This window comes from Neomonachus schauinslandi, chromosome 16 (assembly GCF_002201575.2).
Source record: "Neomonachus schauinslandi chromosome 16, ASM220157v2, whole genome shotgun sequence".
NCBI classification, from domain to species: Eukaryota; Metazoa; Chordata; class Mammalia; order Carnivora; family Phocidae; genus Neomonachus; species Neomonachus schauinslandi.
Window position 1 is genome coordinate 45,674,038 of NC_058418.1, and position 24,482 is coordinate 45,698,519.

Below are 24,482 nucleotides of genomic sequence, written 5' to 3' on the forward strand. Positions count from 1 at the left end.
ATGGTACATCATTAACAGAGACTATGTATGTATGCTTGTATTCATATTTATACATACATATATTTATACAGACATACAACACAACCATGATAACATTGTAACATCCAACAAAATTAAAAATAACCCCTTAATGTTATCTAAAAACGAACCATATTCAAAGCTTTGGAATAACTTCTGAGTTTTATTTTTTGAGCCTCTCTTTTTCTTAAACAGAGGTCCTCAAGTGGAAGCACTGCACAGACTGTTACACAGACTTTGATCTTACCATTTTTAAAATACATTTGTTTCTCTAGGCAAGGCAGATGTGTAGTTAAAAGCACAGATGAACCAGTCTGTGGAGGGGCAGCTCAAGAATTCATAACTTTGATAAGCACCCAGGCAATGGAGACTCAGCCTATAGCTGCCTTAGAAGTTAGTTATAGTCATGAGAAATGAGAGGTGTGGTTAGAAAGTCTCAAACAGTTTTCTCATGCTTTCCTCCTGGATTTATCATGTTGATGTGGAATTTGTTCAGTCAGCCATCAGATATTTATTGAGCATCTGCTATGTGGACAAACAAGGTGGAAACATCCTGTCAGAGGATGGACGATGGAAAAGAAACATGCAAATAACTAAGACGACTTTACGTACTGAGAAGCATTATAAAGAATTATGAAAGAAAACAGACCCTAGTTTTCCTTGTTTTTTAATCTTTACCTCCCTTCCTTTTTTTTTCTTTCTCTCTCCTCTCCTTCCCCCTGTCTTCTCCTTTCTACCTCCCCTTCCCTTGGACCTTAACTAGCATGACTCACAGGCCTTACAAAGATAGCTCTCAAAAGAACTGTTTCAACAGCTACCAAAGTAAGAGTGCATCAACAGTCATGAGAAAGAAGCATGAAAACCCCAACAGAACCCATCCATTCCAGCTGCGAAGTTTTGCAGCAGTTACAGATAAAGAAAATTGCAACTGGGAAAATATCCTAACCATAGGCCCCTCTCTTCTGTGCGCTATATATAAAGACTCCCAATTCTGCTTTAGCTCTGGCAGTTACATCATTTTGAGGGACTGCCTGATACACATGAGCTAAATATCTGAGTCACTTTAACCTCTGACTCACTTCAACTAATTTTTGTTCATGGACAGAATAAATAAGACATCATTTGCAGGGAGACTTGTGGGAAAATGTCTCTGAAGAGGATTCGTTTGAATTGAGACTAAATAATGAGAAGGAGATCAGCTTGAGATAATTTGGGGTAGAATGTTCTAAGTATAAACTACAGGTGCAAAGTCCAGAAAATTGGCAGAAAGAAGAGAACATGGATAGAAGTGAGTGAATGAAGAGAGAGGGACTGTGTGGGCTGGGAAGCCCCTGGAGATTTCTCTTCTCTTTGTTTTAATGGCTTTCTGAGATGTAATTCCTATACAATTTATCCATTTAAAGTATATAAATAATCCATTTATAATGGATATTATATCCATTTAAAGTATATAATATATAAAGTATATAAATCCATATAAAGATGTAATTCCTATACAATTTATCCATATAAAGTATATAATTCAATATATAATTTAAAGTATATAATTATATATAAAGTATATAATAAAGTATATAATTCAGTATATATATAAAGTATATATATAATAAAGTATATAATTGAGCACCTGGGTGGCTCAGTTGGTTGGTTAAGCGTCTGCCTTAGGCTCAGGTCATGATCTCAGGATCCTGGGATGGGCCTGCATTGTTGGGCTCCCTGCTCAGCAGCGAGTATACTTCTCCCTCTCCCTGACTCCCCCCACCCCCACTCCTGTGCGCGCTCTCTCTCAAATAAATAAAGTCTTTTAAAAAATTAAGTATACAATTCAGTGGTTTTTAGTATATTCACAGCATTGTGTAACCATTACCACCATCAATTTTAGAACACTTTTTATCACCTCCAAAAGAAATCTCATATGTCATATGGTGACTGTATGTTTAACCTTTTGAGGAACTGCAAAACATTTATTATTTGCCTTTTTGATGTCAGCCATCATAGTAGGTATCTAATTGTGGCTTTGATTTGTTTTTCCCTAATGACTAATGATTTTGAGCATCTTTTTCATGTGTGCATTAGCCATTTGTATATTTTCTTTGGAGAAATGTCTGTTTGCGTCCTTTGCCCATTTTTAAATTGGATTATTTTTCTTTTTATTGTTGGAAGTGTAACAGTTCTTTGTATATTCCAGATACAAGTTCCTTATCAGATGTAGGATTTGCAAATATTTTCTCCCATTCTGTGGGTTATCTTTTCTCTCTCTTGATGGTGTCCTTTGAAGCATAGAAGTTTTTAATTTTGATGAAGTCCAACTTATCTCTTATTCCTTTTGTTGCTTGTGCTTTTGGTGTCATATCTAAGAAACCATTGCCTAATCAAAGATCATGAAGATTTATGTTCTCTTCTAAGGATTTTATAGTCTTAACTCTTATATATAGGCCTATGATTCATCTGAGTTAATTTTTGTATATGGTGTGAGATAGGGGTCCAACTTCATTCTTTTACATATGGATATCTAATTGTCCCAGTGCCATTTTTTGAAAAGACTGTTCTTTCCCCATTGAGTGGTCTTGGCACTCTTGTCAAAGGTTATTTGACCATATATGCAAAGGTTCATTTTTGGACTCTCTGTTGTATTCCATTGATCTATTTGTCTATCTTTATACCAGTACTATATTGTCTTTTTTAAAGAGATTTTATTATCTATTTATTTTTGAGAGAGAGAGAGAGTGCATATGTACGTGAGTGGGGCGGGGTGGGGGCAGGGAGAGAATCTTAAGCAGGCTCCATGCCCAGCGCAGAGCCCAACATGGGGCTCGGTCTCATGACCCTGAGATCATGACCTGAGCCAAAATTGAGAGTTGGATGCTTAACCAACTGAGCCACCCAGGCATCCCTAAGATTTTATTTTTAAGTAACCTCTACACCCAATGTGGGGCACAAACTCACAACCCTGAGATCAAAAGTTGCATGGAGCTTTGTAGTAAGTTTTGAAATTGGGACTTCTTCCCCACAATATTTTAGGATCAGCTTGTCAATTTCTGCAAAGAAGCCAGATGACATTTTGGATTGTTTGCTAGTATATAAAAATAGAATTGGTATTTGTTTATTGATCTTATATCCTGCAACCTTGCTAAACTCCTTTATTCTAATATTTTTTAGTGGATTCCTTAGGATTTTCTATACATAAGATCATGCTATCTGCAAATAGAGATCATTTTACATCTTCCTTTCCAATCTGGATATGTTTTATTTCTTGCCCACTTGACCTTCATAGACCCTCCAATACATTATGAAATAAAATGGTGAGAATGGACATCCTTGTCTTATTCTTGATCTTGGGGGTGGAGGGAGCATTCATTCTTTTACCATGAGGTAGGATGTTATCTGTGGGTTTTTAATAGATGTCCTTTTTCCAGTTTGAGGAAGTTCCCTACTATTTTTAGTTTATTGATTATTTTAATCATGAAAGGCTTTTAGATTTTGTCAAATACTTTTTTTTTTTTACATCTTTTGAGATTATCAAATGGTTTTTTGTTTGTTTCTGGTTTTTTTGTTTTTTTTTAGAGAGAGAGCGTGCACCGGCATGCACATAAGCTGGCAGGAAGGGGCCGAGGGAAAGAGAGAATCTTAAGTAGGTTCCATGCTCAGCATGGAGCCCAACTTGGGGCTCAGTCTCACAACCCTGAGATCATGGCCTCAGCCGAAATCAAGAGTCAAGCACTTAATCAGCTGAACCACCTAGGTGCCCCAGGTTTTGTTTTTATATTCTTTTAGTGTGATGTATTGCATTACTTGATTTTCTGATGTAAAATCAACCTACATTCCTGGGATAATTCCTACTTAGTCATGGTGTACAGTCCTTCTTACATGTTGTTGGATTCAGTTGACTAGTATTTGTTGAGGCTTTTGCACCTATATTTATAAGAGATACTGTTAAGTAGGGGTTTTTGTAACATGTTTTTCTGGTTTTTGTCTCAGAGTAACACTGGCCTTTTATAACAGGTGGGAGATACTTCCTCCTCTTCTTTATTTTGGAAGAGTTCGAGAGGATTCATATTAATTCTTTAAATGTTTGGTGGAGTCTATCAGTAAAGCCATTTGGGCTTGGGATTTTCTTTGTGGGAAGTTTTAAATTACTAATTCAGTCTCTTTACTTGTTGTCAGTCTTTCCAGACTTTCTATTTCTTTTTGAGTTATTTTTGGTAGTTTGTGTCTTTCTAGGACTTTGTTCATTTTGTCTTTTATCTAATTTGTTAGCATATGGTTGTTCATAGCATTCCTTTACCATCTTTTTTATTTTTGTAAAGTCAGTAGTAATATCCCTGCTTTCATTCTTGATTTTAGTAATTTTATTTTATTTTACTTAATAATTTTTTAAAAAAAGACTAGTTTGGGTTCTATTCCAAAACAGACATTAATAGAAATACTGAAAATATTGAAGCATTGAAAACACAAATATTTGGCCTCTAATATAAAGATGAGAATTTACTCATGTACTGAGGACCAAATATACATAAAGCACTGTACAAAAACAAAAAGTGTTTACATTGGACGTCACTTCTTGGTGAAGGTATCTGAAAAGGGAGAAGCCTGCAGTGTTGATTTGTACTCCTTATGCCACCAACACTGCCAGGTCTCTTCAAAACTTCTGTTGGCTTCTTTTTGTCCCCTTTATTTCCACTATCATCTATCACCCTAGTCCTGGACTTTTTATCTTCTCATGCAGATCATGGCAGGACTGTCCTAACTGATCTCACCGACTCCTGTCTTTCTCTGCTGAAAGCTATCCTGCTCGCCATTACCAGATTAGTCTCCCTAAAATGTTACTTTCTTGGTGTAATTACCTTCCTAGAGATCTTTAGACAATCAGGCACTGGAAAAAACCACCTGGCCCCTCCTTTCATAGTCACTCTTTGATATCAATATTCTCCAACAAATTATCTTAGACAGATGATCTTTGATCTCAAACTGGCCATATTCATCCGCCTGTTTGTGTTTGCTAATGGTTTTCACCTATCTGCCAAATCTTAGGTGACCTTCAATACCAATGTCGGTTCATCTACTTCCATAAAACCAGTTCTAATTATTGACATTTCTTTGATTTCCAATGAATACATTTGTAGAAGTTCATATTACTTGATTATATGTTCTTTAGTTTTGGGTACCAAACTATATTCCTGCCCAGTACAGTGTTCTGCAACTGCTGTCTTGAATAAGGTTTGAATAGTGCAAGAATTGAATAATGATGATCTTTGTCTTAACTTTTAAATAAAACAAATTTCCGTAAATAGAATTCTCTCCACTTTAAATATGTCTCCTGCAATTTTCTCGTAAACCATTTGCACCAATTGTTGCTTTTTTGCAGGGAGTATTAAAACAGAATAAAAGATAATAATTAATAACAAATAAATTTTAACTAAACAACTAAAAATAGTTCAGCGTAGTCTGGACACCTTTTTTTTCTCCTTTAATAAACACATTGGGTCATATAGAGTTGCCATTTTTTTGTATGTTCAAATGGTAAAATATCATTTCGTATACAATTTCATGTAGCTCAATACATAGTAAAATTATTAATAAATTTTCTAGTTATTTCTAATTCACATATGGAATTAAAGTGAACTATCTAGTTAAGTTTAAGAATCACTTTTTTATGTATATTAATTTGACTCTTCAGTTGAGATTTTGATAAATAAGCTTCATGAGAGCTTAGGTTTAAAAGTTTTGAGGCGTTTCCTTCTATACATCATTTTTTTTTTTTGGGAAAATACACAAATTTCCAGGTTTTCTTAAGCACATTTAAATGTAATAAGGTTTAAGTCTTGATATCTTCTTATTCATTTCCATTTTCTTTAGATATCTGTTCAGCTTGATTTTCTTAAATTTTTTATTTGCACATCCCTTTCAGGAAAATTTTTTAAAGAACTTTTTTTTTCTTTTTCTAAGGAAATCCCCTAAATAAAGGATGTTAAGACTTAAACACAAAGGGAACCATGACCCCCTTGGGACTCAATAGGGATTCAACTGCCATGCTTAGGGGTCAGCATGAGTCTTAGGATTCTTTGCTTCTTATTCAATTTAGATATCAGAATGTCAGTTTATTCATTTCTGATGAAAAACTGAATTGTCACTGATTGGAAATAGTAATGCAAGTGTAATCCAGCAGTTATTCTTTTTCAGAAGTCAAGCCACATGAGAAATCAAACTATAATAGGTGGTAGATTTTAAGATAATGATTCAATTTCTTTCATAATTATAAGTTACAAGCCTACTTATATTTTCTGTTTCTTCCATAGTCAATTTAATAAATTACATCTTTCTTTAAAATATCCATTTTCTCAGGGTGACTGGGTGGCTCAGAAGGTTAAGTGTCCAACTCTTGCTTTTGTCTCAGGTCATGTCGAGCCTGCTTAAGATTCTTTCTTTCCTTTTCCCTCTGCCCCTCCCCACCTAAATAAACTAAAATGTCCATTTTCTCTAAATTTTCAAATACCATAAAGTTGTTCATGATAGATTTCTATTTTTCAAGTTTCTGATTTTCTGTAATTGTATCCCTTTTTTCATTCTGTCATAGTTTATTTTTTCAATTTTAGTAATTTTAGTCTTCTTTTTTTATTATTCCATCTAGCTTAAGATTGGTAAATTTTTCTGCTTAGAGATTTGGCTAAAAGCCATTTGGAAGGCAGTCACTAAGCAAGTATTTACCATATGCTTCTGGGTGGCACTTGATTCGTTCACATGCTACACCCTGTGAACACATGCAACTCTTCAGAAACCGGCATAATTTGCAGCTCCTCTTGCCACAGTAATATCACTATTAGAAATACATGTCAACTTAATTTCTGAATCTCTGCTTTATCCCCTACCTCCCATCTGCCACCCCACTTGACCCAGCACTTCTGAGCTGTTGGCTTTGAGATTCAACTTCCCTTGTTTCTCTCAAACAGGAAACTTTTAAATGTTGGTTCTTTCTTATCTGAATCTTTATTTTTTAAAATATTTTATTTATTTGACAGAGAGAGAGCACAAGTAGGCAGAGTGACAGGCAGAGGGAGAAGGAGAAGCAGGCTCCCCGCAGCAGAGATCCCAGTGTGGGTCTCAATCCCAGGACCTGGGATCACGACCTGAGCCAAAGGCAGGCGCCCCTTATCTGAATCTTTAAACATGTCACTGTGTTTCTCAGAATAGAAGGTTCTGTGATTAGCCTTTTTTTCTAAGTATTTCATGAAGAATGAGCTCTTTACATATAATACAGATAAGATCAAGATTTCATTTATTAAACGTTTAATGAATGCCAGGAACTGTGCAGGGACTGTGCTAGGCATCAGTTATAGCACAGTGAACAAGATAGTTTCTGCCTTCAAAAAGCTCAAAGACACATACATTGGATGGTTTTATTATATTGTAATAAGTGCTGTGATAGTAGAAATCCAGTACAGGTGACACTGAATAGAGGCGTAAGGGTCAAGCTGGGAAAAACTCCCAAAGGAGATGTTTTAGTTGAGAAGGGATTAAAAAATAACGAGCCAGAGAAGTTGGGGGTGGGACAGAATAGCATATTCTAGGTGGGAGAAATAGCCTGATCTAAGATCCAGACATATATGTGGCACACTGGTAGAACTACAAATTTGAGATGGTAGGAAAGTACAGTCTAAGAGGGAGTGACAAGGGAAGGATATAAGAGCCAGATCACGAAAGGCTATCCAAACTGTATTAAGAAATTTGGACTTTCTGAACTTTCAATACAATGTAGATTGTATTGAAGTGGGAAGCTTGGAGGCAGGAAGACCAGTCAGTGCTTCAGGAGAGAGATGGTGATGACATGAGCAAAACAGGGTGAGGATTTGGAGGGACAAGGAAAAGGGAAGAAATTGAACTTAAGAAATGTTGATGGGGTAGAATCGACAGTTGTTGGTGATTGACTGGTGGAAGAAGTCAAGGGAAAAGTCCAGTTTTTTTATTTGGCAATAGGTTGAAAAGGTGCGGAAGAGACCCAGAAGGGATAAAGATGTTTGGCATGGTATAGGTTGGAGGAGGGGAAAATCATGAATGTGATGTTTGGACATACTGAGTCTGAGGTATCTTTTGAGATATTCAAGAGGCGTCGATTGGTGATTGGATTTACAGATCTGGAGCTCAGAGAAGATATACATCAAAGATATATTTATATATATAATCTGCATGTAGGTGGTTTTTAAAAACTACGTGGGCATAAATGAGATAGTCTAGAGAGAAAGCATAGAGTGGGAAAAGAAGAGGATCTATGTTGTGCCTTAAGTAACTCCAATATTTAATAGCTAGGTAGAAGAGAATAATTCTACAAAATATTGAGAAGTGGCTAGAGAAATAGGAAGAAAACTAGGATATAGTGTCTCAAGAAGGAGAAGTTCTTGATCACGTTTGTTGCTGAGAGTTCAGGTGAAATGAGAATTGGAAAATGTCCATTGAGTGAATGAATAACATGGAACTTTGTTATCGAGAGCAGTTTAGAGAAGGAGGCAAAATCCAGATTGAAGTGGGTGGAGGAGGAAATAGAAGGTGAGAAAATAAAAAGCTGATGACTATGGACAACCCTTAAGAACAGTTTGGCTGTAGGTGAGGAGAGGCCAGTACAGATGGTCCCCGACTTCTGATGGTTCAACCTAACAATTTTTTGACTTTATCATGGTGTGAAAACAATATACATTCAGTAGGAACCATACATCAAGTTTGAATTTTTATCTTTTCTCAGGCTAGCGATACGTGGTTCAGTTCTGTCGTGAGCCTGGACGGGGGCGGCCAGCTGCAGCTCCCAGTCAGCCACACCATTGCAGGGTAAAGAGCCAATACCCTGACAAGCATTCTGTACCCATACAACCATTCTGTTTTTCACTTTCAGTACCGTATTCAGTGAATTAAAGGAGATATTCAGTTCTTTATTATAAAATAGGTTTTGTGGGAGATGATTTTGCCCAACTGTAGGCTAATGTAAATGTTCTGAGAATGCTTAAGGTAGGCCAGGCTAAGCTATGATGTTCACTTAAGGGTATTACATGCATTTTGACTTATGATATTTTTTGACCTAGGATGGGTTTAACCCCATTGTAAGTGGAAGAAGATCTGGGATAAGGATATGGGAACGAGAGAGAATTTTTTTCAAGATGGGAGTATACTGACTTAAAAATCCAAAGAGAAGGATTCAGTTGAAGAGAAGTTGAGTCGAGAGGGAGTGAATACTAAAAATACACAGTTCTTGAAAAGGTGAGGGGATAGAATCCAAAGCTCTGAGTGGGGAGGCTGGCCTTCAACAGGAGACAGAACAGTCTCTATCTTGTAACACAATATAAGGAGGAAGACAGAATGCTCGGGGAGCTTCAGACGTTCGCAGTGAATGAGTGGAGAAGTCCAGTATCACATGGCTTTTTTCTCTGGGGAGGAGGAGAAGGTATGCGGCCAGAAGATTACCGGGGAAAGTTCTTATGCTGAGGGGGAAGAGTTGTAGGTGAGTGGTGAAGTAATCACAGATTGATGTGGGTGATCATAAAGTCCCTGTGTATTAACTGCCTGCGTACAATCTCCTCCATTCCGCATTTGCCGGCCTGAGTTCGGGAGGAGGCAAAAAGAAACCAGAGTGTTGGGGTCATCAGGGTTAGGATTGCTGAAGACACCTCAGCATTTCTCACACTGGTCTTTCTCGAAACATTCTCCTGACAGATGTTAATAGGTATACTGAGGGGAAAAAAAAAACTCCTTGGTCAAAGAAGTTTGGGAGAGACTCTCTCTGCTCTTTTCCATTCTTAATATGCACATGAACGTATTTGAAGTTCTGAGGGTCTTGAGTTTGAAAATCTGGTTAAATTTAGTTTTGTCAACTTTTTCAAGCTTATTTGCTTTCAGAATGCTGTGTGTGTGTGTGTGTGTGTGTATATAAACTGCATCTGTTAAAGTCTCATCGTTTGGTTTATCTCATTGTTTGATCAGGTAATCAGGAGTTCACCACACCCCTATTTCGGGGCGCCTGGGTGGCTCAGTTGGTTAAGCGACTGCCTTCGGCTCAGGTCGTGATCCTGGAGTCCCGGGATCGAGTCCCGCATCGGGCTCCCTGCTCGGCGGGGAGTCTGCTTCTCCCTCTGACCCTCCCCCCTGTCATGTGCTCTCTCTCATTCTCTCGGTCTCAAATAAATAAATAAAATCTTAAAAAAAAAAAAAAAGTTCACCACACCCCTATTTAAAAGGACAGGAGCCTTTATCCCTTTCATCCAGCATGTTTACATTATCTGTCATTAGTCATTTAAATCCATATTGATTTAGGGTGGAACAATAGCATACTTTTTCTGAAACACACCTCATTCTTCATGAACAGCAGTGCTATGTGCCTGTTCCACTTGTTCTCAATTCTTCTCATAAACTTGAAAAACAGTGTGTTCTTCCAGGACCATAAGAAGCAATCTTGAAATGTGGCAAGGCAAACAGGGCCAGCAGCCATCCCAAATAGCTAATAGTGCTGGCAGGGAGGGTGGCAATGAGAGTCACCTGTATTATTTTTTATTACTATTATTTATTATAAGCAACATTTTCATAGGTGCTTACAGTGTGTTATTTTGCATAATCACATTTAATTATGGTTGAGCAAGGTACAAATCTTATTGGTGAGAGCAAGGAACATAGTTTGTGGGGGACGACAAAAGACATGTTAACGAAAATAGAGAGGAGCTGGGGAGGGAGCTAAGTGTCAGGGACAGTGGCCTAGATCAGGCATTCTCAGTGGAACTGCTGTTGCCACCAGCGGGGTAAAAAGTGGTTTGTGGGGGGCAAAAAACGTAGGTATAACAATGATTTGTGGCCCTTTGGAGGGCCATTAAAAACTGCGTAAAAATATGCAGTATATTTGTTGTATTAATAGTTGATGGTAGAGGATGATTAGAACAAAAATGTCTACCGTAGGCTTGCTGAGGGGGGGAGGTAATAATGGAAAAAAGATTGGGGAGCCACGGTTTAAATCCTGTAGTGCCTGTGGAATGTGTTGACATTTGTGAGTGATTTTGTTCCCAGACATGTTAGACAGCTCATTTGTCTAACACAGTGTCTGCTTCTGGCTTCATTTGTCCTGCCCATCTTCCCCAAGGCCCTAAATGACTATGTTTTGCCCCCATTAAGCTCTTCTCTTCTGGCCACAGCTGACCAAATTAGGGTGGATATAAGCCAAGACCAGTTATGGCCAGTGCATGACTGGTCCCAGGAAGCCTGGCTTTGTTCACTTCCTCTCATCAGGCCCTGTGATGCTGCTCTGTATTTTTATAATGTCTGCCGCACAGCTTGCTCCGTTTGAGATGACTTGAGTGGGCGCCAGAAGAGCCCTGGGGGGTTGTGACATCTCCCCAGTCAGGACACTTGGCCTGGGGGTGTACTGTTTGAGTAAGATTGAATGTGACTGAATGAGGAGAGAAGAGAAATCTGTTCGAATCATCAGCTCTTCATCTTGCATGCATTCAGCATCTGATGAATGCAGACTAGGGTTTCTTAACAGCTGTGATATTGACATTTTGGACCAGAGAATTTTTGTTGGGGGCGCGGGTGAGGGCTTTTCTGTACATTGTAGGAGGTTTAGCAGCATCCCAGGCCACTCCCCACTAGATGCCAGCAACACCCACTCCACCAGTGGTGACAACCAAAAATGTTTCTACACATTGACCAAAGTCCCCTGGGGAACAAAATCACCTTGGGTTGAGAACAACTGATATAAACTAGAGCCATTAGAGATGGCTATAAATCTAATTGTACCAGTATGATCAGAAACGCCACAAAGGGCTTGTGATCTGCTGTTGAGCATCACCTTAATGAGGATGTCACCAGAAATGATGGAAGACAGTCCTTGAGAGAGCTAAAACCAGCGTTGTTACCAAGATAAGCACAGCTACCACTTAGTGAGTGTTTGCTTATGTGCCGGATGCTTGCCACGCATGTTCCATTTATTAACTCATCAGCCCTCCCAGCAACTCCAGGAAGTCAGTGCCACCATTATTCTACCCACCCTACAGTTGAGGGAACTGAGACATGGAGATGTTAAGGGACTTGCTGGAGGTCACCCAGGCAGCATGGTTCCAGAGCCCATGCGCTCATGAGCACAGAACGACTCCTTTGGAGACGGAGAAGCAAGCCGCTCTGTACTCCAGCATCCCATAGAGATGGTTCCTAAGGAAGTTGCTAACATTAAGACAATTCAGGTGGAGGCTGGAATTTCAGAGGGGAAATCAGAGGCAGTTGAGTCTATCACTGCCTGTCCCCCTCACTGGTCTTCTTAACTCTGCACCATCACCTACTGCCCTGGCCTTATTTTCAATGTTGGGGAAACTTTTTACAGTTTTGGAAGGTTCGTAGAGGCAAGAAGCATTTGCTTGGGAGATTCTTGCTAGGCTTTTGAGGTCTTTCTAGAGTGGCTTAGGTTTATATGTTAGAATAAGTTCACTCCTTTAGAGCCACATATAGATTAACTTTGCTAGACCCAGCTGGCAAAGGTAACCACTCACGCATCTCAGGTGGTGCCAGAGCCCAAGAGCTCCTCGGCAGAATCAGGCGTGAGAATTCCCATCTGCCATCGATGGCACTTTATGAGGTGAGGACCACGTCCGAAGTGGGAGTGGGAACCAAAGGGAAGATGAAGTGTTGGCATCTTTCAGGTTTGGACAAAGCGAAATACTAAGCAAGTCAGGACTCAGAGGTCCCTGGAGTTCCAGACAAATATAGACCTTCTTCCTATTCCTTCCGACCCAAGGACAGCACCAGTGTCAGGAGTCAGCAGTGTGGATTCTTGGCATGTGCTGCAAAGGCAATTGTCTTGAAGCAGGAAGGCAAACAGTGCTGCTCCCCAGTGGAGGGTGTGGTATTGCCAGGCTGGCCATGAAAGGATCACCAGGGTTGCTTGATCAACATACAGAATCCCAGCTCCCACCCTGGTGGATTCCAATTCCAGCAGATCTGAGGTGTGGCATGGCAAAATGAATTTCTTTTTTTTTTTTTTAAGATTTTATTTATTTATTTGAGAGAGAGAATGAGAGAGAGAGAGCACATGAGAGGGGGGAGGGTCAGAGGGAGAAGCAGACCCCTTGCTGAGCAAGGAGCCCGATATGGGACTCGATCCCGGGACTCCAGGATCATGACCTGAGCCGAAGGCAGTCGCTTAACCAACTGAGCCACCCAGGCGCCCAGCAAAATGAATTTCTAACAGTAGATTCGGATGCATCACAAGACCCGGGGAGTGCTGCAAAGACTGGGAGCAACAACCTCTATCATGTGGAGAGGTGACCCGGAAGAGCTGAACAGCGCCAGCCATACTAGACCTGAGGTCCTCTGGCTGACGATCACATTAAAAGAACCCTTTGCCCAGACCCTAGGGTGATATATACAATATTATCACAACTCACACCTCACACAAGAAAGAAAGGGCTTAGTTGCTAGTTGCCTACTTTCTACAGATTCTTAAGAGCACAGTATGATGGTCAGTATTGATCAGTTTAGACTCAGTTCATATTCTAACACCAAATATTGTCTTAGCAGTTTTTTTTTATGGGTAACACATAATAGTAAAAGTATAAAAAAATCTATAAAGATGCTTATGCTATCAGGTTAGGGTCCACTAAGAATTAGTATTTACTACTAAGTAATTAGAAAGCATAACATGGGAAACTCCTAACAATCCTATTTGGAATTTTAGTGTTAACGGATGGCAGCTTCACAAGTCAAAGTCTTCTATGTGATAGGAAAACACTGGTGGGAAATGATGTCCACATCAGGCCCAGCCACCCCCATGAATTTAAGAGCTTGCTCTGTCGTGCAGAGTTCTTATTTTGTATTTGTGATAACTGATAGCTGTGACGGCCAAGCTCACCGTAAGCATCCAATCCTGTTCTCTGTTCCCTTTTTGAATCCATCAGGAGTTCCTTGGTCTCAGAGTTCATATCCCTGTGGAATGTGCTGGTGGGTTCTTTGGTGGAAGACCCATTTCCCCGGTTTTCCTGTCTCCTCCCTTTCCCACCCGGCAAGATGTGGACAGAGAAGTTTATGGATTTACTCCACTGATACTGCGTGGTGCTAAATAGGACCCCAGGCCACAAAGTCTTTGAGGTATACACGGATAGGAAAGCCAAGAAGAGAAGAAAGGCAATACTCCTTTTTCAGGGTGGAATATGCTGCTGAATCTCTTCTAGGCATGAGCAGAAACATGAAAGTTTTTCAGCTTGAGCATGTGTGGGCACAACTCATGCTCACATGTACACCAGTGTACATGTAATTAAGACTCAGAAGCCTTTGGTTAATGGGGCTGAGGCTGATGCCAGTTGGGGACAGAGCTTCTTCTACCCTCTTGGTGGACTTAGTTGGAGGGAGTCCATGTAGACAGAAGATCCAGTGACAGGTTTTTCTGCTCTTGCTCAGATCTGACAAGGTGGTAGCCCAGCAAAGTCATGGTATCATTGCAGACTTTTTGAAGTCGAGAAACCTTTCCATAAGGCAAGGTCCAGCGCCAGGCCTGGGAGACGTTGAGGGCATTCCTGGCATTAGTGTGGAAGGCATGATGACCCATGCCCTTGCCTCGAGTGCTGTTGTACACCCAGGTCTGGAGGTGGGGCAAGAATTTCAGTCCCACATATTTATACATTTGGGCAGTCTGGGCAATGGGGTCCCGGACAAGGTCCTCATAGCGAACAAGCATGTAGCGTTGCCTCAGGGCTTTGGGCAAGGACTGCACAGCCTTATAGATCTCCAGCTGGCTTTGGCAGATGACCTGCATCACATAGTAAGGCTGATCCTCCTCCTTGATTTTCTCCCAATGCTGCCCCATCACAATGCGGCTGTCAATCATGAGTTCCCGTATGGTGTGTTCTCGAGAACGGAACACCGCCCGGGGATCCCGTACCAGGTGCACAATGTGCAGATTGAGGGAAGGGTCTCTCAGCAGTGGGTAGAGCACCTGCAGGTTGAAGAAGCGCACTTCCTTGAGCACCACGTGGCTATAGGAGCGACAGGCCTTCTCTACCACCTCAAAGGGCTGTTTACTGCACAGAAGCTTGCAGTGAGCCTGGGGTATGATCATATCCCGGGAGAAGATGTTGCAGGCAGGTGGGGAACACAGGGCCCGGCTGTTCTCCCACTGGAAGAGGCTGGACTGTCTTCGAGGACTGGGTTTCATGTAGGCATCAAAGACACTCATGTCACACAGAAAAATGGCACGGATCAGATCCCTGACTGCCATATGCAGCCTCCAGGCAGTGCTGTGTGTGAAGGTCATCCAGATGTGCCACGCGGGCTCCATCAGGTAGAAGACATCCGGGTGCTGCCCAAAAAGCTGTCCCACAAAAGAAGAACCAGAGCGCCAGGAAGACAGGACCAGCACATGCATGGGCTTGGGCTCCTCCTTCGTGGACAGGGAGTTGAAGTTGTGGCCATACAGATGGAAGAAGAGAGCAAAGATGGCCATCTGGGAAACCAGAAACAGCAGTGGCCGCATTTTTTTGGGCGGTGTCATCATGCTGAAGTGGAAGACCTTAAGGAACAAGCAGAAGGGTTGTTAGGCTTCTGTTTTGGTGTCAGCCTTCCATCCCCTTTCTTGCCAAAGTCATTTTTCCCCCTGACCCCCAGCAAGGAGCAACGTAGAGTGCTGGGAACTTCTGGTAACCAACTACACAAATCCTTCTCTGAATCAATTCCTGTCCCTTGTAGTTAGTATGTCAATAAGATCTATTTATTTTAGGCTCTTTACTTCCTTCCTCCTGGTCTTTCTTGTCCAGTGAGCTGCCAAAAATGCCTGAATGTAGCCATATTTCATCGTCTTAGAGGAATAGCTCCACCCTGCCACCTTGGTGACACACATGTGTCCACATGGGCCACTTAGGCAAAGCTTCACCACAGTCTGACCAAACTTTGGTGGAATGCTCTGTGATTCCTTCTGAAACTAAGGGAGATAAGCTGACTTGGGAGGAACTACCTCAAGGTCATTGTTCACCCACCTCCCCTATCTTCAGGGAAATTGCCGTAGGCCATTTCTCATTGCCTTCCTTCATCTCAAGCAAGCACAGGCCTTTCAATCCCTTGAAGGATATGGTTGCAGGCTATAAAACTGTTTGGCTTGAGTTTGGAGTTGTCTCCTCAGAGGCAGAGCCAAGTGCCCATGGTACCTGTCATTTGGTCCCCTCTGGTTTGGCATCATCCTGTGGGACTAGGGACACGAAGAACTGACCCAAGCTGACCTTATATCTGTGTAGCTAAGAAACTATCTGAATCTATTTGGCTTGAATTGTTGTCTCCTTAACAGCTGGCTCTATGGAAGTGTGCAAACCAACCTGAGAGCTGCATTAGTGATACTTGTGGCCTGTTAGCCACTGTGCTGCTGCCGGGGGAATGCTTAACTGCGTGACACAACCCAATCAGAGCAGCTCAGTACAGATGGCCAGGTTGTGTACTGCACAACCCTAGTGAATGCCATCTCATCAAAACTTTAAGATATTTCTTATTAAAAAATGTTCTCATAGGTGACGGTAAAGTATTTTGGTCCAACAGAATAAGAACATTAGGATGATTTTCCAGTTGTTAGATGTTAAATATCTGGAGAGGGATGCCTAGATGGCTTAGTCAGTTAAGCGGCCAACTCTTGATTTTGGCTCAGGTCATGATATCAGGGTCCTGGGATTGAGCCCCATGTTGGGCTCCATGCTCAGCAGGGAGTCTGCTTGGGATTCTCTCTCTCCCTCTCGCTCCACCCCTCCCCCACTTGTGCATGCTCTCTCTCTCTCTCTCTCTAAATAAATAAATAAATATAATCTTTAAAAAAATATCTAGAGAAATGAATTCCACTTAGTAATTCACACTAAGACTCATACAGACTGGTGGCAACCCTCAACTTCCTTCATAATCAAGGCTCACTTTGCATGAAAAGACCATGGTTCCCAGTGACATGCTAGAATATTATTCTGAGGGTTTTTTTTTTTTTTTTTTTTTTTTAAAGATTTTTTTTTTTTTTTTTACAGAGAAAGACACAGCGAGAGAGGGAACACAAACGGGGAGTGGGAGAGGGAGAAGCAGACTCCCTGCCGAGCAGGGAGCCCGACGCGGGACTCGATCCCGGGACTCCAGGATCATGACCTGAGCCGAAGGCAGTCGCTCAACCAACTGAGCCACCCAGGCGCCCCTATTCTGAGGGTTTTTTAAGAGTTTAAGGTTAAGGGTTCTTTAAGGGTTAAGATGAATCTGGATCATTTTGGGTGACTTCCTAGCATAAACAACTATTGAGAGATAGAACAGATAGAATAGCTATTTCGCATAGTGTAAAATATTAATAGTAGCAAGGTGCTAATTTTTTTTAAACATTTTGTTTTTAAGTAATCTGTACACCCAACATGGGGCTTGAACTCATAATCCTGAGATCAAGGGTCCCATGCTCCACCAACTGAGGCAGCCAGGCACCTGCAAGGTGCTAATTTGCATATTGTTATATACCCAAGATATTCTTCCTTCCAGCTTTTTTTTTTTTAAAGATTTTATTTGTTTATTTGAGAGAGAAAGAATGAGACAGAGAGAGCATGAGAGGGGGGAGGGTCAGAGGGAGAAGCATACTCCCCACCAAGCGGGGAGTCCAATGCGGGACTCGATCCTAGGACTCCAGGATCATGACCTGAGCTGAAGGCAGTCGCTTAACCAACTGAGCCACCCAGGCGCCCCCTCTTCCTTCCAGCTTTAACAAAGAAAATATATTTCTAGGGGTACCTGGGGGGCTCAGCCGGTTAAGCATCTGCCTTGGGCCCAGGTCATGATCCCAGGGTCCTGGGGTGGAGCCCCACATCAGGCTTCCTGCTCAGCGGAGAGCCTGCTTCTCCCTTTCCCTCTGCTGCTCCCCATGCTTGTGCACTCTCTCTCTCAGAGAGAGAGAGAGCCAGAGTGTGGACAGCAAAAACAGGGGGAGGGGCAGAGGGAGAAGCAGATTCCCCTCTCAGCAAGGAGCCCAACATGGGGTGGGGCTCCATCCCAGAACCCTGGGATCATGACCTGAACCAAAGGCAGATGCTTAACTGACTGAGCCACCCAGGCACCCCAATAAATAAAATCTTTTAAAAAAAATTTTTTAAAGGAAAAAAAAGAAAATATATTTCTAGACAGTAATTGGAGCTGGATTTAAGGTTTGTTAATTTCCTGGTGACAGATCTTATCACTAATTTTTAAAAAGTTTTTAATGAGTAATAATTACATGGTTCAAATTGTTTTAAAAAGTATCATTATCATGGACATTAAACCCACAGACTTAGAATTTAGAAGGCTTCTTCAGGCGCCTGGGTGGCTCATTTGTTAACATCTGCCTTCGGCTTGGGTCATGATCCCAAGGTCCTGGGATCAAGTCCCACATAGGTGCATCGGGCTCCCTGCTCAGTGAGCCTGCTTCTCCCTCTCCCTCTGCCTGCCACTCTCCCTGCTTGTGCTCTCTCTCTCTCTGTCAAATAAATAAATAAAATCTTTTAAAAAATAAATAAAAGAAGGCTTCCTACAATTCTGCATGCATGCAGGACATAAGGGGAGTGCTTACCAGCCTGAGTCTAGCCTGTCACACTGCAAGTCTTTAACAGGCGAGGGGGAAATATATGACAAGCAGTTATGTCTGTGGATGAAGACTATAGTCATAAGCTGGAAAACTTTTAGAGCTCTTTGTAAACAGGGTTAATGACATACCTTAATGACGGGTCACAGTATATTTCTGGGGGAAAGAACACCTAAGAATTTTACCAGCTGCTGAATCAGTAACCTCTTCTGTACTCACAGCTAGGATGAATCTGCTAGCTCGTGTTTGGTCATTACTGTACAGCGAAAGTCTACTTCAGTACATGTCCCCTATCTGCCCATTTCCCACCTTGCCCCCAGGTAGCAACTGGGTTCATTTTGTATGTGTCTTTTCAGTTGCTTTCTGCACACCCAAGAAAATTCAGATGTATATGTAGTCTTAATTCCCCCCCTCTTTATAATAGAAAAAGTAGCAAGTTATACACAGCATGCTTTTTTAACTTTACAGTATATCTTGGTGAGCTTTACATGGTAGCACATAAAGCATTTCCTCACTCCATTTTACCACTACATAGAGTTCTATTATACACATATACCACAGTTTAGTTAACTAGTTTCCTCCTTGCTGGGCTTTTGGTTTATTTCCAGCTATTTTGCCATTACAAAAACTTCAGTGATGACCTGATGTTTAAACCTCGTTACACGTGTATGTAAGCTAAATCCCCAGAAGGGGAATTGTGGAGTCAAAAAATACACGTGTGTGTAGCTTTGCTATCTGTCACCCACATGGCCTTCATACTGGTCATAAACCATTCACTATATCCAGAGCTGCAGAAATTCTAGGGAGTAGATTTTCAAGGAGGAATATATAAATATAAAATATATAAATATAAAAGCAGGTTTATAACTTGCTTCCTGAAGAGGTACAGCATGCTTTGCCAGCTCATGGGCTTCCCTTGGAAGTCCCCTGAACCTTCTGGGAAGTGTGTACTGACCCAAGCCAAACCTTGTGCAGTGGCATAGAAACCCTCCTCTTCCATTCTTTACAACAGTGCATTTCCTCCTTATTGCCAAAAGGATCCAGTGAGGATCCGCTCTCCTTCATGGCCAGGATTACTTTGCTATATGCCAAGGAAATGTCAGTGAGGGGGCACCTGGGTGGCTCAGTTGGTTAAGCGACTGCCTTCGGCTCAGGTCATGATCCTGGAGTCCCTGGATCGAGTCCTGCATCGGGCTCCCTGCTCGGCAGGGAGTCTGCTTTGCCCTCTGACCCTGTCCCCTCTCATGTGTTCTCTCTCATTCTCTCTCTCTCAAGTAAATAAATAAAATCTTTAAAAAAACAAAAAATGTCAGTGAGGGGTAATTCCTTTCTTTGCCTTGAAGGTTAGAACAGGACCAGCTAAGATACGCTCTTAGGTCTTTCAAACTCAAGCCCAAGAGGAAATGATTAGAAACTAGGACATTATTAATAATAGCCCAAGATTGCCCTCCTCTACCCCCACCTCCCAAAGACTGAGGAAATGACTTTAGCAAGAGATTCTCTTCCAAAGGTAACGTGAGTATCTGGAAAAATTTGGAACAAAGATAGGAAACAACAGAGCAAAAGAGAGAGAAAAGTAAAGAAGGGAAGAACTTAACCTGTGCACATTTATAAGGAAACCGTGGTAGAATTTTATATGCAGGGCCTGTAATCAACTCAAAAAGAAGCTAACATTTCTTAAGGATTAGGAATGTAGACCTTTCAAAGTTATACTTTTGCTCCCCAATCCTGGCTTTGGGCCAACTCAGTGTCCTGAGCAGGATCAATGGCTCTAAGTCCTCCTTGCCTACCAGTAGCTCCTGGCCTCATGCCCATTCTCTCTCAGAGCTGGAGCCAGGCCTTCTAACTCCGTCCCCAGTTGTCCTCAGGCTTCAGTTGTTCACGGCTCTCAGGAATTCCCATGGAAACCCTTCGATTTCTTTCTCTGCTTTTTCTTACCATGAGCACTCACCCTGGCCAAAAAGAAAATATGCTTTTGTAAAGTGAGTCCCATGTCTTGTCACTGGGATCTAGCTACTTCCTGGATCCAGGCAACCCATGATGGGGCTAGCCAGAACAGCTAACCAGGGAGTACTGTAGGCAAAGTCCATGTCTGCAGAGATTGTAATCAGTAGTAGATATGATATTCTTGAGGGCCTGGGAGAAGTGAGCAGATGTGGCTCCATGAAGAAAGGGCAAGTCGGGTTTTTTATGGCCATCTCCTCTCATCTAACTACCACCTCTCCCCCTGTCCTGCACTAACCTTCTCTGTGGTCCTTGGGAGTTGGTAAGTGTTTGTGAGAAGTGTGTGACACAACTCCATTTCAGAGTCCCTAGTCCACCTTCCCAAGTGTTCTTTTCCTGGCTATTCAGGTGCCAAGCTTGAATCCCCCCCTCCCCATTGTCAGAATCCCCGGTCTGCTCATCTCTGGCCTGGCCTTTGATAGTAAGTAGGCTCTCTCTTCTGTTTCTCAAATTCCCCATCCCCCCCCATCCACTGCTGCCAGAAACTGTCTTTTCTAAAGCACAAGTCTATCAGTCCCCTCCTTGAAATCCTTCAGTAACTTTCCAGCACATAGAGGATTAAATCAAAATCCCCAAGTCTTTTTTTTTTTTTTAAGATTTTTATTTATTTACTTGACAGAGAGAGAGATCACAAGTAGGCAGACAGGCAGGCAGAGGGAAAGGGAGAAGCAAGCTCCCCGCTGAGCACAGAGCCCGATGTGGGGCTCGATCCCAGGACCTTGGGATCATGACCTGAGCTGAAGGCAGATGCTTAACCATCTGAGCCACCCAGACGTCCCTAAAATCTCCAAGTCTTGTACCCAGGGACCTTCATGGTCTGATCTTTGATCCCCTGTCAGTCCCCTGCTTTTCAGCACCGCAGGCTCCAGACTTTACTTTCAGTTCTTTCCTGTTATTTAGAAGCCCTTACTCCTGAGATTTAATTATTCTCTAAACTTTCCCAGTGCCCGGCTAGCTCAGTCGGTAGAGCATGAGACTCTTAATTATTCTCTAAACTTTCCAGTAGCATCCATCTCTCACTCTATAGTAAATAGCTGTAGAAGAATGTTTCTACCACTGGGCTACTGTAACTTAAGGGTAAATGCTATGTCTTGCCTTATTTAAAGGTACATGAAACTTGTAAGTGATTAAGGCTCTTTAAACACTTGTTGAATAAATCAATAGTTGAATATGGGAAGAGGAGTAATCATAGCTGGAAAGCAGATAACTGAATGAGATCCACTGAGAAACAGAAACTTGTCCTTTGCACATGGGTGTCTCTGTAGTATCAGTTACTAAAATTTAGGTGATTCTGTTGAGTATTGAGCACAGAACCAAAACTATCTCAATTGCATGGAGCAAAATATTAATAAAGTTAGAGGCATAGGTTTGATGGGATAGCACAGGTAACCTTATTCCAAAAAAAAAGGAGTTTCTACACCGAGTATGTATTAATGAAAACTAGAAAAAAAAAACCCATGAACATTATTTTTTTTTAATTAATAAGAAATAAAAGCAGGGCATTTGGGTGGCTCAGTTGGTTGATCTTCTGACTTTCGATATCGGCTCTGGTCATGATCTCAGGGTTGTGAAATCAGCCCCACTCAGCCGGGCGTCTGCTTCTCTTCCTCTCTCTCTCCTTCTCCCTAAATAAATAAATAAATCTTAAAAAATAACTAAATCTTAAAAATAAAAAAAGAAATAAAAGCTGTATTGCAGAGCAGAAGACCACTCAGACTACTTCTCTTGTCTAGCTAGCTCAGTTAGAAAAAGAAAAAACAGAGAAAACCCTCAGCACATCCTGTCATCACTGCCCCCCCCAAATAATTTAAAAACAGGTTGCACCAACTAGGGGTGAGTGGTATTTTCTTAAAAAAACATCACCATCATCAACATGACCTCATCTGGCAGCCTGATGACCACGGGCTGAATTATGGATGACCCCCAAATGAGTACTGGGTAGCCTTTTAGAAACAAAATGAGCAGGGGCACCTGGATGGCTTAGTCAGTTAAGTGTTTGCCTTCAGCTCAGATCATGATCCCAGGATCCTGGGATCAAGTCCCGAGCAGGGCTCCCTTCTCTGCAGGGAGTCTGCCTCTCCCTCTGCCTGCCACTCCCGCTGCTTGTGCTCTCTCTGTCAAATAAATAAATAAAATCTTAAAAAAAAAGGGGGGGTCACCTGGGTGGCTCAGTCAGTTAAGCGGCTGCCTTCGGCTCAGGTCATGATCCCAGGGTCCTGGGATCGAGCCCCACATCGGGCTCCCTGCTCGGCGGGAAGCCTGCTTCTCCCTCTGCCACTCCCCCTGCTTGTGTTCCCTCTCTGTGTCTCTCTCTGTCAAATAAATAAAATATTTAAAAAAAGAAAATGAATTCTGAGGGAAAAAATAACAGGCAGCAATTTAAGAGTCCCGGATTCCAGCCACTGGCACATTCCTAACTTAGATTCCCCAGTGAGATTATGCTCCCATAACCCGAAATTAGAGATGGCAGAAGATATTTTCACAAACCGAGATATCAGAGCTGGATTGGGGAAACTGAAATCCACACATATACCTATAGACCCAGGAAAACCATGGGGATAAGCACCTGGGCAAAGGTGACCATATAGTAACAAACACTAACTAGACTGAAAGTGCCAGGAGGGTTGGACCTGGGTCCTCACCACTGCTGCATGTCCAGTGTGCCAAAAACAGTGTCTGAAACATCTACCGAATGATGACTGAATGACATCATTTGTAGAGCAGTTTTTAGTGCTTGAGGTGCCCTCGTTGATTGGGGTAAGGAAGAGGGGGTGGGGGGACAAGATAGTTTTATTTTGCGCATATAAACGTATTTCAATTCCAACCAGAAGTTCTAGACTGGTCTGAGGCCATACAAGACAGAAGTCTCTTCTACTTGGGCTGATGTGCCGGCCTCACAACTTAATCTTCTTTTACATCTGAATAGCATTCCACAACTTTGAAACCCCATTCAGCCACAATCATGACAGCTATCCAGTTATATACACAGGACACTGAAAATCCACACACCCGTGTTTCAGAGTAAGTAAACTGAAACTGTAACTGATTGACTCAATGATGGAAATAGCCCTACCTGAATCAGACCCCAGGTGTTTTGAGTCTCAGGGCCGAGAGCATTCAGTGATCACATCACACCTCGCCTGAGCTCGAGAAAACGTACAGCTCCCTCCACCTCCCGTCTGCCATTCTCCAGCACCTGAGCAGAGAAGACACAGCAAGTATAGAAACTTGAACTCAGAAGCCAGGATCGGAGTAAGTTAGATGAGTCAGGGGACCATCTACAAGACATCTATCAGGACAGCCCTACTGGCCTTCTAGGCTTTTTCAGATCCTTTCAGAGATGGAGCTGGGTGGGGATGAGGGAGCTGTTGGCAAGAGGCGTGTGCTTTTTCAGGGAGATTCTCCGGGCGACTCTGATTTAGCCCCCCTCCACAACCCCCCTCGTCTGCCATTGCTGTTAAAATCCTTAGCTTAGCTGCAGGAGGTTTTCTGGGACAATGGCCGCGCTGTGAAGGTGTATACAGAGAAAACTCTCTCCTTACCTTGATAGTAGCTTAGGCTTCTCCAGTGCTTTAGAGAGTCTCACTGCTAGCCAAGTTGTGCTTTTCTCTTCTGTCTCACCAACTGCCCTATCGGCTTCCTCTTCCTCCTTGCATTTTGCGTAACCGTCCCTACTCAGAACAGATTTCACTGCCCTCTGCCTTCTGCCAGAATAGTGACCCACCTTCCCAGACGATGTTGAGAAAGCGCTCACTCCCTAGTAGCCTTGATCTTAGCAGCTTTAACACAGAGAGACTTAGCTGCTGGGAGAGTCTGCTCGCGGTAGACTGGGAGAAGCAAAGGAGGAAGCGTTCTCTCCCACAGCTGGGAGCCGGTGCTGGAAAGTAGGCTCCTTGAAGGCAGC

General features: G+C 42.2%; 1 protein-coding gene across 1 annotated transcript; it reads right to left on the minus strand.

Moving 5' to 3' along the window:
• Window positions 1-14,365: 14,365 nt before the first annotated feature.
• CHST4 (carbohydrate sulfotransferase 4) lies at window positions 14,366-15,520 on the minus strand. Its single transcript, XM_021705517.1, has one exon. It carries the CDS (start codon window positions 15,518-15,520, stop codon window positions 14,366-14,368), a length of 1,155 nt encoding a protein of 384 aa, XP_021561192.1.
• Window positions 15,521-24,482: the final 8,962 nt, after the last annotated feature.